Source organism: Epinephelus fuscoguttatus, linkage group LG9 (assembly GCF_011397635.1).
Source record: "Epinephelus fuscoguttatus linkage group LG9, E.fuscoguttatus.final_Chr_v1".
In the NCBI taxonomy this organism is placed as follows: Eukaryota; Metazoa; Chordata; class Actinopteri; order Perciformes; family Serranidae; genus Epinephelus; species Epinephelus fuscoguttatus.
This window is the reverse complement of record NC_064760.1, coordinates 24,167,415-24,183,775: the sequence shown is the minus strand read 5'-3', so window position 1 is coordinate 24,183,775 and position 16,361 is coordinate 24,167,415. Positions and strand designations below refer to the sequence as shown.

Below are 16,361 nucleotides of genomic sequence, written 5' to 3'. Positions count from 1 at the left end.
TGAGAGATGTATGACTAATCCGTTTTAAAAGTATCTTATTCAATTCTGATCATCAGTGCGTTGATTCCGGGTTTAAGATCCTTGTTACAATATCATTTCTGGTCAGCTAACCTTTGTACAAACTTACTGAGTGCGAAAAAAATATATTTATAAAATAATTTTAGTTGTTATTTTCACGGAAAATGATAAATACACCTCTAAGGATGTGCATTTCAGTTTCAAAGTTTCGATAACAGTTGGTGCCATCAACATATGACACACAGCGTCGCTATTGACCACCAAAAAACACGTCTTTGTGACGCAACAATCACCAGACAGTTGCGGAAAGAACAAAACGGCCATTATTGGACGGCTCCTTTTTCTAGAATAGCAGGGTTGTAAAATTATCGCGCGTCAAAGCATTTTCAGGCAGTAACGCTGTTGTGAAACCGATATATAAACTGTGATAAACAGACGACCATTTTAATTCCGAAAAAAAGGGAGCAATGATCATGGATTTAAAATTTCGCGACCGGCTTTGGAGGAGGTATGTCTCGCCACTGATTTTCTTATGTGCAGTTTTCTCTGCTACATCTGCCGTTATGCACTATTCAGTTCCCGAAGAAATGGAGCAGGGATCTGTTGTTGCTAATCTAGCACTGGATTTGGGTCTGGGCGATGCAAAAGCACTTGGTCATCGTAAAATGAGACTGGATGTCATCGCTAATAGGAGATATCTTGAAATCAACAAAGAAACGGGGGAGCTATTCGTTGCTGAAAAGATTGACAGGGAACAGCTATGCAACAGCAAGAATCCATCGTGTTTTCTGAAAATGGATGTAACAATTGAAAATCCGATTCGACTGTTTAACATTGAGGTTGAAATAACGGACATCAACGACAATGCCCCTCATTTTCGCAGAGATACAATGCATTTGGACATATCGGAGTCAACATCGTCGGGGGAGCGCTTTTCACTAACCAATGCTATAGATCCCGATTTTGGATCGAACTCAGTAAAAACATATCATCTTAGTGAAAGTGAATATTTTGACATTGAGATTCAGACCGGTAGAGATGGCTCAAAGTTTGCTGATCTGATTCTGAAAAAAGCTTTAGACAGAGAGCAGCAGGCTGTTCATAATCTAATACTGACTGCTGTGGACGGGGGCGCGCCCACGCGCACAGGTACGGCCAGCATCATTGTTCGCGTGCTTGATGTCAACGACAACGCCCCTTCATTTAATAAAGACAAATACACTGTAGATGTGATGGAAAACTCCCCGATTGGCAGTCTAATAATAAAACTGAACGCCACTGATTTAGATGAAGGGTCCAATTCTGAAATAGTTTATTCATATAGTTTATATACATCAGAGAGAACACAACAGATGTTTAACTTGAATCCAGAAAATGGTGAAATCAGAGTGAAAGAGATGATAAATTATGAAGATGTTAAACTTTATGAAATGGAGGTTATAGCCAGCGATAAGGGGCCTAACTCCTTATCTGGACAGTGTAAACTGACAATACAGGTGACAGATATGAATGATAATCATCCAGAAATATCCATCAAATCATTTCAGAGTCCTATAAAAGAAAACGAACCGATAGACACAGTGATAGCAGTAGTTAGTGTCAGTGATAAAGACTCAGGTGACAATGGAGTGGTTGATCTTCATATTCCAGATAATATGCCTTTCAAACTGAGGGAATCCTCTGATAACTATTATGAATTAGTAGTGTCAGAGCCATTAGACCGCGAGAAGGTCCCGGAATATGACGTCACTTTCACGGTGACAGACAGAGGTTCTCCTCCTTTATCTGACAATGAAACTATGACGTTAGAGCTGCTGGATGTTAATGACAATGTTCCACAGTTCCCTCAGTCATTTTATACTATCCGTGTGATGGAGAATAACGCACCTGGAGCCTTGCTCAGTTCACTCACTGCGTTTGACCCTGACCTCCATGAAAACCAGTATCTAGTTTATTTCATCCTAGAGAAGGAGATAGCCAACACCTCCATGTCCATGCTGTTCTCCATCAATCCAGAGAACGGCAATCTTTACGCACTGAAAACTTTTGACTATGAGATCGAGAAGGAGTTTCTTTTCCACATCGAGGCCAGAGACTCTGGCTCTCCTCCACTCAGCAGCAACGTCACGGTCCACATCATTATTGTGGACCAGAACGACAACGCTCCGGTCATTGTGTCTCCGTGGCGCGCGCACGGCTCGGTGGTGGAGGAAAAGATCCCCAGATCCACTGATAAAGGCTCTCTGGTTGCCAAGGTGATAGCCTTGGACACCGACTCGGTGCACAACTCTCGGATTACCTACCAGTTTCTACAGGTGACTGACGCCACCTTGTTCAGTCTGGACCAATACAACGGAGAGATCCGGACTATGAGGATGTTCAGTTACAGAGATCCGCGTCACCAGAGACTGGTCGTTGTTGCCAAGGACAACGGGGAGCCTGCTCTCTCTGCTACAGTCACCATCAAGCTGTCCACGATGGAGACTGCCGTTAAGGCCTACTCTGACATGACTGAGGTGCCTCTGGAATATGACATCTTCTCAGACCTCAACCTGTATTTGGTCATCGGTCTGGGCTCGGTGTCATTTCTCCTGCTCATCACCATATTGGTCACCATCGTGCTCAAGTGTCAGAAACCCAAGCCCAGCAAAGCGGCTCCTCCCTGCAGGAACAGTGTGATCAGTGAGAGGAACTCCACCATCGCAGATTCCACTCTGGTCTCCAACGATGCCTACTGGTACAGTCTGTTTCTAGCAGAGACCAGGAAAGGAAAGCTGGTGGTTAGACAGCCTGTGCCAAAGGGCTCCAGATACATCGTGTCCAGTATACCGAGAGGGACAGGACTCACAGACACTAGTGACTCAGCACCATCCACTCTGCAGGTATGGGAAAATCTATTCAACACCTGTTACACACAGATGTACCTCCATCAATACCCATCAAATACAAGTGACCACTGTAGTCATGATATTTGTGTTCTCAGCACTTGAGAATTTAACTCTCCTAATTTCCTTATTATGCGTGTAATGCCACATATACAAACTTTAGAAATAAAAATGTATTACTCACATTAACTTCCTCTGTTTCAAAATCAATGCTGAAACATAGTTTGTCTTCATAGGTACAATTTTATGAAACATAAAGATTGACAAATAATTTACCCTCTTTTTCTCATTAGTTTTTCTTTTCTTGCTATTTTAGAAATTAGACACTTTCTGAATATTTATGTATTCAAACAATGAGGCTAGATTTTTGCAAGGCTGATATCATTTTTCAACACTGGTAACTGCAACTATGTGTGATAATACACAAAACATAACTTTGATTTCATCATGAATATTGACAGACATATGTAACAAGTCCATTAAAACAAGACTAAATAGAGGAAACAAACATGCTACATACATTGGAATGGTTTACAATCACTGTATACACGTGTGACAAACAGACAGACAAAACGTTTAGAAAGGAATGTAAATATGTAATGAATGGAGACTGAAGTTCACTTATCAGTAGTTCAGAATTAGTTCATAAAAACTTAGGTATATTTGAAAAGTTTAGACACGAGATGAAAAATATGGATATTGCAAAATCACTGAAGTTTAGAAATCAGGAAAACACATTTGCCAGATATTTAATAAGTCTTTTTCTGTCGAACAAAATTGAAAGTTTATAGCAACTTGAGTTTGTAGTTTTATCTTTAAAAGACATCGTTTGTTTTAAACAAGTGCAAAGGCTCACACAAACTATTCGTCGCTGCTCTACACGAAAAACATACCTCACTGATGAAGTCATCGCGCGATCACGTTATTTTATTGGAGGATGTCAGACATCCTTTAACACAGACGTCACTCTTGGTCAAAGCGTGAAGAAACGCTTTCTTGCAAGATCCTCATTTCGTTTGTGCGTTCAACAACAGGACAGTTCGTCCATGTTTCAGCACAATTCAAGATTATAACTACAGGAACAGCAAGATGGCTCTGCAAAGTCATCAGTGTTCCCGGAGAGGGTACGTGTCTGCATTTTTCTTTATTGCTGCTATGATGACAACGGTATCTACCGTCACCCATTATTCTGTTCCCGAAGAAATGGAGGAAGGCTCTGTCGTTGCTAATTTAGCAACTGATCTGGGATTAGACGTGAAGACGCTGAATAAAAGGAAAATGCGCATTGATGTTGTGGGCAACAAAAAATATCTTGACATTAACAAAGACACGGGAGAGCTGTTTATTCTGGAAAGGATAGACAGAGAGTTGTTATGCCCTCCCAAGACCACTACGTCGTGCTTTTTAAGATTAGAGGCTACAATTGAAAATCCAGTACGAATGTTTAATATTGAGGTGGAAATTACAGATATTAACGACAACGCGCCTCATTTTCGAAGAGGAACGATGCATCTGGACATCTCTGAATCGAGCCCCGTTGGAGAGAGATTCTCATTAAATAATGCTGGCGACCCAGATGTTGGAACAAACTCTGTGAAAAATTATCATCTGAGCTCAAGTGAACATTTCTCTATTGAAATTCAGACCGGTAGAGATGGTACAAAGTTTGCTGATTTGGTTCTGAAAAAAGCTTTAGACAGAGAGCAGCAGGCTGTTCATAATCTAATACTGACTGCTGTGGATGGGGGCGCGCCCACGCGCACAGGTACAGCCAGCATCATTGTTCGCGTGCTTGATGTCAACGACAACGCCCCTAAATTTGAAAAAGACAAATACACTGTAGATGTGATGGAAAACTCCCCGATTGGCAGTCTAATAATAAAACTGAACGCCACTGATTTAGATGAAGGGTCCAATTCTGAAATAGTTTATTCATATAGTTTATATACATCAGAGAGAACACAACAGATGTTTAACTTGAATCCAGAAAATGGTGAAATCAGAGTGAAAGAGATGATAAATTATGAAGATGTTAAACTTTATGAAATGGAGGTTATAGCCAGCGATAAGGGGCCTAACTCCTTATCTGGACAGTGTAAACTGACAATACAGGTGACAGATATGAATGATAATCATCCAGAAATATCCATCAAATCATTTCAGAGTCCTATAAAAGAAAACGAACCGATAGACACAGTGATAGCAGTAGTTAGTGTCAGTGATAAAGACTCAGGTGACAATGGAGTGGTTGATCTTCATATTCCAGATAAAATGCCTTTCAAACTGAGGGAATCCTCTGATAACTATTATGAATTAGTAGTGTCAGAGCCATTAGACCGCGAGAAGGTCCCGGAATATGACGTCACTTTCACGGTGACAGACAGAGGTTCTCCTCCTTTATCTGACAATGAAACTATGACGTTAGAGCTGCTGGATGTTAATGACAATGTTCCACAGTTCCCTCAGTCATTTTATACTATCCGTGTGATGGAGAATAACGCACCTGGAGCCTTGCTCAGTTCACTCACTGCGCTGACCTCCATGAAAACCAGTATCTAGTTTATTTCATCCTAGAGAAGGAGATAGCCAACACCTCCATGTCCATGCTGTTCTCCATCAATCCAGAGAACGGCAATCTTTACGCACTGAAAACTTTTGACTATGAGATCGAGAAGGAGTTTCTTTTCCACATCGAGGCCAGAGACTCTGGCTCTCCTCCACTCAGCAGCAACGTCACGGTCCACATCATTATTGTGGACCAGAACGACAACGCTCCGGTCATTGTGTCTCCGTGGCGCGCGCACGGCTCGGTGGTGGAGGAAAAGATCCCCAGATCCACCGATAAAGGCTCTCTGGTTGCCAAGGTGATAGCCTTGGACACCGACTCGGTGCACAACTCTCGGATTACCTACCAGTTTCTACAGGTGACTGACGCCACCTTGTTCAGTCTGGACCAATACAACGGAGAGATCCGGACTATGAGGATGTTCAGTTACAGAGATCCGCGTCACCAGAGACTGTTGTTGCCAAGGACAACGGGAGCCTGCTCTCTGCTACAGTCACCATCAAGCTGTCCACGATGGAGACTGCCGTTAAGGCCTACTCTGACATGACTGAGGTGCCTCTGGAATATGACATCTTCTCAGACCTCAACCTGTATTTGGTCATCGGTCTGGGCTCGGTGTCATTTCTCCTGCTCATCACCATATTGGTCACCATCGTGCTCAAGTGTCAGAAACCCAAGCCCAGCAAAGCGGCTCCTCCCTGCAGGAACAGTGTGATCAGTGAGAGGAACTCCACCATCGCAGATTCCACTCTGGTCTCCAACGATGCCTACTGGTACAGTCTGTTTCTAGCAGAGACCAGGAAAGGAAAGCTGGTGGTTAGACAGCCTGTGCCAAAGGGCTCCAGATACATCGTGTCCAGTATACCGAGAGGGACAGGACTCACAGACACCAGTGACTCAGCACCATCCACTCTGCAGGTATGAGAAAAAAAAAATCTATTCAACACCTGTTACACACAGATGTACCTCGTCAATACCCATCAACTCTACCCACAAGTGACCACTGTAGTCATGATATTTGTGTTCTCAGCACTTGAGAATTTAACTCTCCTTTTACTTATTGTAAGTTGCTTATGAACTGTGCTTTACAAGTAAAAATGTATTACTCACATTAACTTCCTTAAACCCTTTATTCACTTGCTGGAAGCTAGTTTGTAATAAAATCAAGGTGCAATTTTATGAAACTTAATAAGTAACTTGATAAATAATTTGCACCCTCTTTTTCTCATTAGTTTTTCTTTTCTTGCTATTTTAGCCCAAAAGTTTCTGCAATATTTATGTATTGGGAGGAGAAATGAGGCTAGATGTGAAGCACACTGATATCATGTTAAACCAAAAGTAACTGCCAGTAGCAATTGCTGATAATACACACACGGACACTTTGATTTCATCATGATGGGCACTGTTTTTACGCACAGACAGCCGTGCGTAAAAGTCGCAAAAAACAAAGGAAAGAGGACATTATGATACATAATATATGCCTTTACAATCGCTGTATATACCTGTGACAACGAACGAACAAAACGTTTATAAAGGGATGCAAATATGTAATGAAAGAAAACTGAAGGTTACTTATCAGGTTTTCGGAATTTAACCTCCCACCCAGGGAGTAAAAGTTTAGACACAAGAGATGAAAACTTTACCAAAATACTTTTTCCAGTTTCCTTAAACTGTGATTAAACACACTCGCACTTTGACTCTTTAAAACAAAATATGTCTTGTTTTGACTTTAATAACTCGTTTGTTTTAAACAAGTGCAAAGGCTCACACAAAACTACTTTCGTCGCTGCTCTACACGAAAACATCCTCACTGATGATGTCATAGCTGTCGCGATAGGTAATTGGAGGATGTCAGACATCCTTTAACACAGACGTCACTCTTGGTCAAAGCGTGAAGAAACGCTTTCTTGCAAGATCCTCGTTTCGTTTGTGCGTTCAACAACAGGACAGTTCGTCCATGTTTCAGCACAATTCAAGATTATAACTACAGGAACAGCACGATGGCGCATCATTTCCGACTGTTGCTTGAGAGAGGGTACGTGTCTGCATTTCTCTGTCTTTCTGCTATGATGACAACGGTATCTACCGTCACCCATTATTCTGTTCCCGAAGAAATGGAGGAAGGCTCTGTCGTTGCTAATTTAGCAACTGATCTGGGATTAGACGTGAAGACGCTGAAGGGAAGGAAAATGCGCATTGATGTTGTGGGCAATAAAAAATATCTTGACATCAACAAAGACACAGGAGAGCTGTTCATTCTGGAAAGGATAGACAGAGAGTTTTTATGCCCCTTGAAGACCACTACGTCGTGCTTTCTTAAATTAGACGCTACAATTGAAAATCCAATACGTATGTTTAATATTGAGGTGGAAATTACAGATATTAACGACAACGCGCCTCATTTTCGAAGAGGAACGATGCATCTGGACATCTCTGAATCGAGCCCCGTTGGAGAGAGATTCTCACTGAACAATGCTGCGGACCCAGATGTTGGAACGAATTCTGTGAAAAATTACCATCTGAGCTCAAGTGAACATTTTGCACTCGAAATTCAGACGAGCAGAGATGGGTCAAAGTTTGCTGATCTGATTCTGAAAAAACCTCTAGACAGAGAGCAGCAGGCTGTTCATAATCTAATACTGACTGCTGTGGACGGGGGCGCGCCCACGCGCACAGGTACAGCCAGCATCATTGTTCGCGTGCTTGATGTCAACGACAACGCCCCTAAATTTGAAAAAGACAAATACACTGTAGATGTGATGGAAAACTCCCCGATTGGCAGTCTAATAATAAAACTGAACGCCACTGATTTAGATGAAGGGTCCAATTCCGAAATAGTTTATTCATATAGTTTATATACATCAGAGAGAACACAACAGATGTTTAACTTGAATCCAGAAAATGGTGAAATCAGAGTGAAAGAGATGATAAATTATGAAGATGTTAAACTTTATGAAATGGAGGTTATAGCCAGCGATAAGGGGCCTAACTCCTTATCTGGACAGTGTAAACTGACAATACAGGTGACAGATATGAATGATAATCATCCAGAAATATCCATCAAATCATTTCAGAGTCCTATAAAAGAAACAAACCGATAGACACAGTGATAGCAGTAGTTAGTGTCAGTGATAAAGACTCAGGTGACAATGGAGTGGTTGATCTTCATATTCCAGATAATATGCCTTTCAAACTGAGGGAATCCTCTGATAACTATTATGAATTAGTAGTGTCAGAGCCATTAGACCGCGAGAAGGTCCCAGAATATGACGTCACTTTCACGGTGACAGACAGAGGTTCTCCTCCTTTATCTGACAATGAAACTATGACGTTAGAGCTGCTGGATGTTAATGACAATGTTCCACAGTTCCCTCAGTCATTTTATACTATCCGTGTGATGGAGAATAACGCACCTGGAGCCTTGCTCAGTTCACTCACTGCGTTTGACCCTGACCTCCATGAAAACCAGTATCTAGTTTATTTCATCCTAGAGAAGGAGATAGCCAACACCTCCATGTCCATGCTGTTCTCCATCAATCCAGAGAACGGCAATCTTTACGCACTGAAAACGTTTGACTATGAGATCGAGAAGGAGTTTCTTTTCCACATCGAGGCCAGAGACTCTGGCTCTCCTCCACTCAGCAGCAACGTCACGGTCCACATTATTATTGTGGACCAGAACGACAACGCTCCGGTCATTGTGTCTCCATGGCGCGCGCACGGCTCGGTGGTGGAGGAAAAGATCCCCAGATCCACCGATAAAGGCTCTCTGGTTGCCAAGGTGATAGCCTTAGACACCGACTCGGTGCACAACTCTCGGATTACCTACCAGTTTCTACAGGTGACTGACGCCACCTTGTTCAGTCTGGACCAATACAACGGAGAGATCCGGACTATGAGGATGTTCAGTTACAGAGATCCGCGTCACCAGAGACTGGTTGTTGTTGCCAAGGACAACGGGGAGCCTGCTCTCTCTGCTACAGTCACCATCAAGCTGTCCACGATGGAGACTGCCGTTAAGGCCTACTCTGACATGACTGAGGTGCCTCTGGAATATGACATCTTCTCAGACCTCAACCTGTATTTGGTCATCGGTCTGGGCTCGGTGTCATTTCTCCTGCTCATCACCATATTGGTCACCATCGTGCTCAAGTGTCAGAAACCCAAGCCCAGCAAAGCGGCTCCTCCCTGCAGGAACAGTGTGATCAGTGAGAGGAACTCCACCATCGCAGATTCCACTCTGGTCTCCAACGATGCCTACTGGTACAGTCTGTTTCTAGCAGAGACCAGGAAAGGAAAGCTGGTGGTTAGACAGCCTGTGCCAAAGGGCTCCAGATACATCGTGTCCAGTATACCGAGAGGGACAGGACTCACAGACACCAGTGACTCAGCACCATCCACTCTGCAGGTACAGATCACTCTACTGCAGTTTTAATAAACCCCATTCCTAACTTTATGTTTGTGAAGAAAAGTCTTGCCTACTGTCATCACAGTTCACACTACACTGATCAGCTTTCAGGTGAAGTGCACTGGCATTTTTTGTTTGTTTCTTTTTGTTTTGTTATAGTAAGCCAGAGAAGCAAGCCAGAGTGATATAAAAACAATAAAGATAATACATTTTTCACCATTTAATGTATCATACAAGAGACACTGACAGAAACAACAACAAAACCACCAAGACCGTATGAAAGCTGTGTATCGCTGCACAGTATAAAACCACGTCATGTTTTTGTCCTGTATTACTAATGTCTGTTTTTGTGTTTGCACTACGGATACTTCCCAGCTCACTGTTAAATACCATAATAACATTTCCCATCTCTAAATCTCTGTCTATGTGGTACTTAAAAAAAACCCTTAAAAATGTAATTTTCATTCAACAGGAAGACCTGTCTACTAAAATGAACGGAAAGATCAAAACTTCTAATATCACCTTAAACAGACTGTAAATGACATTAAATCAATGATAACAAAAGTCATAAAAAATCACCAGTGACATAAAAATATAACAGTTAATAGCAACCAAACTGAAGAGAAAATGTTGCACCTCATAAAATATCTTGCAGCGGTTTGTATTTAAAGGTTTTACAGAGAGACACTTGCTAAAACGACTTTTCATTTGCAACTGCTTCATAGATATTATTGTGTGACTGTTGACTGTGATGTATATATCAAGAGAGTGGTTGTGTGTGAGTGTTTTATTCCCTGCAGATTGGTTTGTTGTGTGTATATCAGGGGATTGGATGTCATCAGTGTTTTATTCCCTGCAGATCAACTGATCTATCTATCAACTGATCTATCTATCTATCAACTGATCTATCTATCTATCTATCTATCTATCTATCTATCTATGATGGTAAGTATACTGCTGGAACATGAACAATGCTATTGCTAAACACATGACTGTGTTTTAACCCACTTTTATAGAGCAGATTGTAACAAGCTGCAGTATGTGTTATAAAGGGTCATACTAACCATGCTTAGTCTGTGGTAAAGATAACATTTCATCCATAGTGCCTCTACACCAACTGTGATCACATACACAAATCATCCTTTTTTGTGCTTGCAATGACCTGACCATTGAACTGCTTGTTTTTTTTTTTCTCCCCACTCTAAAGTACCCTAAATGAGGGAAGTCCACTCGGCAGCTGGAGGTATGCAGGAGTCTCACTCCCCCACCCCGGATGCCCTTTTTATGAATGATGTTCCAGAACTTAGTGTTTGAAGTGTTTTTTGTGTTTGTTTTGTTCTCGGTGGATCTTTTTTTCCTTTAAAATTATTTTGTCTTGTTTAGTTTCTCTTGGAGAAGGAGATTTCTCTTTTTTAATTGCAAAGGGTCACTCAGCTGACATCACATGCAGTTTGGCAAATCTCCTGTGTTAAAACCTCTTCATGCCTACATTTTGGTTACTCTTACTCACACAGTCGCATCACTAAAGCCCACTAAAATGTGTCTGTGTAGTCTATACACCACAGTAATTCACACTACCTCTGTCAGTATTTCAGGATTATGTCCCCTCTCAAAGTTTCAGTTTGACAGAGCCTAAAAATATGACCCTAATGATTTGGATTGACGTCAGAGGACAAAGACATTGGGCTATAATAATCATACTAGACAACATACAGACTCTGACAATTGGTCAGTTTTGCAGACAGGCAAAAGTGGTGATTCAGATTAAGTAGTATTAAAACAGTATCCCTGTCCTCGTCATAACTTTTGGTGAACAAAGTGAGACTCAAGTAGAGCCAGTCCCTGAGCCACACACTTATATCCTATAAACACAAAATGATAACATGAACATGCTGCTCTGCCTTAAGGTCATTGATCACAGCTTTTAAAAAAATCCTTCATTAAAACTAACATTTGCTGGCTTTGCTTTTTTTCACAATCTGGCTTCTGCTGTTAATACATATGGCAAGAAAACTTTAATATGTCATTAACTGAATCACTGTGTTCTCAAAAGGATCCTGTGCATGTGAAGATAAATGTGTGTTCATCCCCTACTGATCCATCACTAATAGACTAGGAGTGAATTATATTTTTGAATGTTTAAAAGTGTTGCTGTATGATTGGGTTAGATTTACTGTAATTCGTCTGAGTGTTACTCAATGACACTTTGAATTTTCTGTCTGCTGTAGTGTGAATTGTGACCTAATTCTTTGTGCAGGAGAGGCGCAAAGCGAATCCAGTCACCCAGTTACCTAGCAACCGCTCTCCTTCACATATTATTGGAGCATGGTATTCATTGATAGACCCGTCACCTCACCACTACATGTTCAAGGATCTGCCCAACCCCTCCACCCCACTCTGTCCTCTGCTTGAAGCCCCTGTCTGAGTGACAGACATCGGCTGCATGAGATGTGTCATGTTGGACAGTCACACGGCTGTCAGTGCTGTGGTCCTTTTCAAGGTTGATCTAATTCTCTTCTCTTGTTGGCAGGCATCCACCACCAGCAGCGGCGGCAGTAGTTCCACATAAGGCCAAACCTCCAGCTGCATACTGCACTGACTTGACGCTGACAGGAAAGCTTCACGGAGGAAAGGAGAAACCCCTGCCCGTAAAACGCCCCCACATCCACCCTGCTCAGTCTGATCCTCACCGTGTATGTAACGCTTTAACACTAAATGGACTAAAGTGGATAGTTAAGGACACAGCCCTCCCCCTCTCTTCCTTTAAGCACATAAAAAGCCAATCAACAATGCCTCTCTGTCCATTCAGTGTGCATGACAAGACTGCATGGCTTCAACCACATGCCAAGACCTTTCATACAAAAAAAGAAACATTCAAGAGGAGATACTTACAAAGAAGCAGACTGTATGAAAAACTGCACCTGTGGACATTTCAAGAAGCCTCAGCAAGGACGACCTGGAGTGGACATGGGAATATTGAAATGCCTTTGAGAGACAGTTTTCCCTCTCTAAAAATGAAACACATGTTGGATATTACATTGTTAACATCTGTGCTTTGTCTTACTCTATAACAGCATTGATGTATTATATAAGTTAGCCAAGAAGTGAAACAGCACAATTTACTAAATGTCAAAAAAAAGCACCAACCTGCGCTTTTTTAAAAGTATGAAACAGAGGGAATCAGTATTTTATATGTGGTAGCTTTTAGCTGTTTTATGTTTCGTATTGACTTTGTGCTTTATGTGTGATCTAGGCCTAAATATGACTGAGAGTGCTGAGAGATTAGGTTAAGTTAACCAGTACATTAACAGATAGAAGCGGGGCCTTCAGCCATCATGTATCTGCCTTTCATTTGTGTTTGCATGGGATAATCTGAGTGCTTTGATAGCTTTAGGTGTTTTATGATATTGAGCAATCCATTTTCTGTAGCCAAGCCTCACTATTGTGTTTTTCAAAACAAGGTGGAATAATATATTTTACTGAGGCAACAATGAGGAAGTACAACAGCATTATACTATTGTTTCTATTAAGTGTACCTTCAGCTTAAACTTAAGTGTACAGTGTGCTTGAATGTTACTTGGAGGGAGGATATTACTGGAGGATATGAGTTTGGGTGATTGAAGTGAACACAATGAACAAAGTGAGTCTTTGAGAAGGGATTGATTGATATCTCCTCATGATAACTGTATATACACGTATACAACTTTCACTTTTTTATTTTCAAAGCCAAATTCTGGATGCTCCCAAACTCAGCGTATTCAGATTGTGTACCAAGTTCAAAACTCACTTAATGACTTAATGTTTACTTTATTGTCGACTGTTGGTTTTACCCAATGGAAGCTGTGCTCATGTGTATTACTGACTACTGTACTTATCAGCAACACATAAATGGGGATATAGATATGACTGATACGTATATATATATCTTAATCTATAAGTATGCCTTTCTTTTTCAGTACCGGTGCTGAACTTCTTAAGGTGAACAAAAACATGTGCCATCAGATTTATAGGCCAATGAGTATGTGACACACTAAAATAATCTGACATCATGTAGTCGAACTCTTTAGCACAGCTCACATTGCATTACATGTATAAAGGTATAATGTTGAACGGGCAAACATACAATAAGTGCTTTTGTACAGTGGTACTTTCATGGTGCAATATGTAGTAACTTGTGTAACGTGAGCTTACTGTATTCTATGTCTGTATGATCTATTAAATACAAAAACAAAATAGGACAACAAACTTAATGGTCAACCTCTGAATCTTTCACATTTAATTTTTGTATCAGAAGTCACAACATTCTTTAGGAACTGCTGCACTATTGTAAAATGAGTTTTAATTTATGAAGCAGGTCAACCTTCAGTAAATGTACTCTGAAAGAACGTCTGTGTTGACATCTTAATTGATATGATCATGTGATCAAGTGGAACTGTATGTTTGATGACTATGTTAATGAGTTAAAGGCCTGCTTTATGTCATTATGATGCCTGCTCCACACTTGTCAGCTATTAACTAACTTGCTAATATCTCACTTCAATTGATATGTCAGGTAGCTCATTTCTACAACAAATCACAGACAGTAGAGCAGCACCACTCTGTCAGTATGATTTTCTTGTCTGAGTCACTTTATGGAGCAGTAAATTGCTTGAATGCATTAACTGCAGTGCAGTTTATGGATATTGCATGTTGGAGATTTGTTGATTTTGCTGACTCAGTGGCTGAGTCAAAGAGACAAACGGTGAATCAATCAGGGCATGGGTCCCTACCCCCCACTATGGATCACCGAAGCTTTAGGGTGATTGCATGGCCTTCTTCATTTTAAGGAGTGTAAGAAAACTTATAAATACCTATCTCAGCATTTATTCACAGAGCCCTGACCCTCTGCTAAACAGCCTCATCCTGCATTAGACAAGTTAAAAGAGTTAAAACAAAAAAGAAAACTACTAATTTTGTCAAAAAGAAGCCTATTAAGTATGTATGAGTGTTTGAAAAATAAAATAAAACAGAATACAGATGGAGAATTGTAGAAAAAGTTCCTAAAAATATCAGGAAAACTCATCTCTGATGCAATAATCAAGGGAAATAATCAGCTTAAGATTAATCCAAATTGCTCATTTTACACAAACATCCTGCAGTTACCACATTCACTATTTCAGTTAACTGTACCATCTATCAGCTGTTTTGTAATGTTGTTGTTATGCATTTAATATAGTATGAAAAATCCATCAAATGTGTCACTTAGTCAGGGGTCATCAGTTTACTCAATGATAGAAAAGGGGTGGCTCAAAGAAAAAGGTTGGAGAACAGCTGCATTAAGGGACAAAGTTACAGGGACAGTGTGCATTAATAAACATTCCTGTAGGTGTGCAAGTTTTGCCATCTTGGCAAATTTTCAACTGCAGTCCCTGGGCAGGTGTGAAAGGCAGGTGAAATACATTAAGAGGAACAGCATGCTGTATGGTTCTTGAATGTGTTACTCCCCAGCAGAGAAAGTGATGTGCAGCAGCATTAGTCACACTATTGGAGTCAGCTTTAGTAAACAGAACTGTGTTTTGCACATGAGAATAGGGTGGAGTATTCTGCAGATTATTTCTTGCTTTTGTTGTCACTGACATGTTCTCATGGCTGGTGATTATTGCTAACAGCTCTTAACTGTCTCCCTGACATCATTACATCCAGCACACACACACTGGAGACTGCAGTGACAGACAATGTACTTTGTTATGTCATCCCATTTATGTCACACATTTTCAATTCAAGAGTGTTCAGCCGTTCTAATCCACAAAATGGCTTCGAAAGGGTGGTACATTTGCTTCAAGCCCCAAACCCTGTTAATATTCCAGAGAGTAGACTTTTCTACAGGGTGTTCAGAAGTGTGGCTTTTATTTTTATCTCATCATTTCTCTCTGATACTGAGACAGTGTGAACATGGCAGCAAAACAGGAATGTTGACTGAAGTGGACCCACTGCCTGAACAGAAATATGGATGATTGGAATTAATTTGTCAGTGTTTCATATTAAACTTCAATAAGACACAACGACAAACAGGAATCTATAAATTACAGTGTAGTAATCATGTGGAACTGGGCAAATTGTAAATGAATTACTGGTCTGTGTTTTCTCATTGCTCAACCAAATTGCATTACATAATCAGACTGTTACTATCTTTGCCTTCTATATCTGTATAATTGGCTTTACTTACAAGGGTCTCTTTGTGTATGAAAATTAAAGATTGACAATCTTCACACAGGTTGGAAATTCTGTTTGTGCTTCCACCTAACTCGAAGGAGAACACTGTCCAAACCCCCCTAGTTCTGTGGCATTGCAGCTAATGTAACTACAGGGTGTGGTGGTAACAAGAGCACCAGAGAACTTTAAACACTGCAACACTGCTTTACCTACTGTGAGTTGCTAGAATAAATAATGAATAAGGAAATCCATATGAGTGCTATTCATTCCAATAACGAAGTATGAAAATCAT

At 40.8% G+C, this 16,361-nt stretch overlaps 2 protein-coding genes and 1 pseudogene across 3 annotated transcripts in view; all 3 read left to right on the top strand.

Moving 5' to 3' along the window:
• si:ch73-233f7.1 (uncharacterized protein LOC100537710 homolog) overlaps window positions 1-16,129 on the top strand; it is a 58,361-nt gene extending 42,232 nt beyond the window's left edge. Inside the window, 1 exon segment of the mRNA XM_049586807.1 lies at window positions 12,408-16,129. Within this exon segment, the coding sequence (XP_049442764.1) occupies window positions 12,408-12,446 (39 nt within the window). The 3' untranslated portion in view covers window positions 12,447-16,129.
• Window positions 133-16,129, top strand: LOC125894126 (protocadherin alpha-C2-like). Of its 2 annotated transcripts, XM_049585323.1 has the most exons (3): window positions 133-2,900; window positions 11,085-11,120; window positions 12,408-16,129. In XM_049585323.1, exons 1-2 carry the CDS (start codon window positions 486-488, stop codon window positions 11,094-11,096), a joined length of 2,427 nt encoding a protein of 808 aa, XP_049441280.1. In that variant the 5' UTR covers window positions 133-485; the 3' UTR covers window positions 11,097-11,120; window positions 12,408-16,129. The 2 variants fall into 2 exon arrangements, with proteins under 2 accessions (XP_049441280.1, XP_049441279.1); XM_049585322.1 differs by lacking the exons at window positions 11,085-11,120; window positions 12,408-16,129 and adding an exon at window positions 9,878-11,078.
• On the top strand, window positions 3,999-6,393 carry LOC125894131 (protocadherin alpha-C2-like; annotated as a pseudogene).
• Window positions 16,130-16,361: the final 232 nt, after the last annotated feature.

Coding starts and splice junctions, on each gene's coding strand:
- LOC125894126 (XM_049585322.1), top strand. CDS start 486: ATGATCATGGATTTAAAATTTCGCGACCGGCTTTGGAGGAGGTATGTC. Junction 2,901..9,877: donor CAGCACCATCCACTCTGCAG/GTATGGGAAAAT, acceptor TCCACTCTGCAG/GTACAGATCACTCTACTGCA.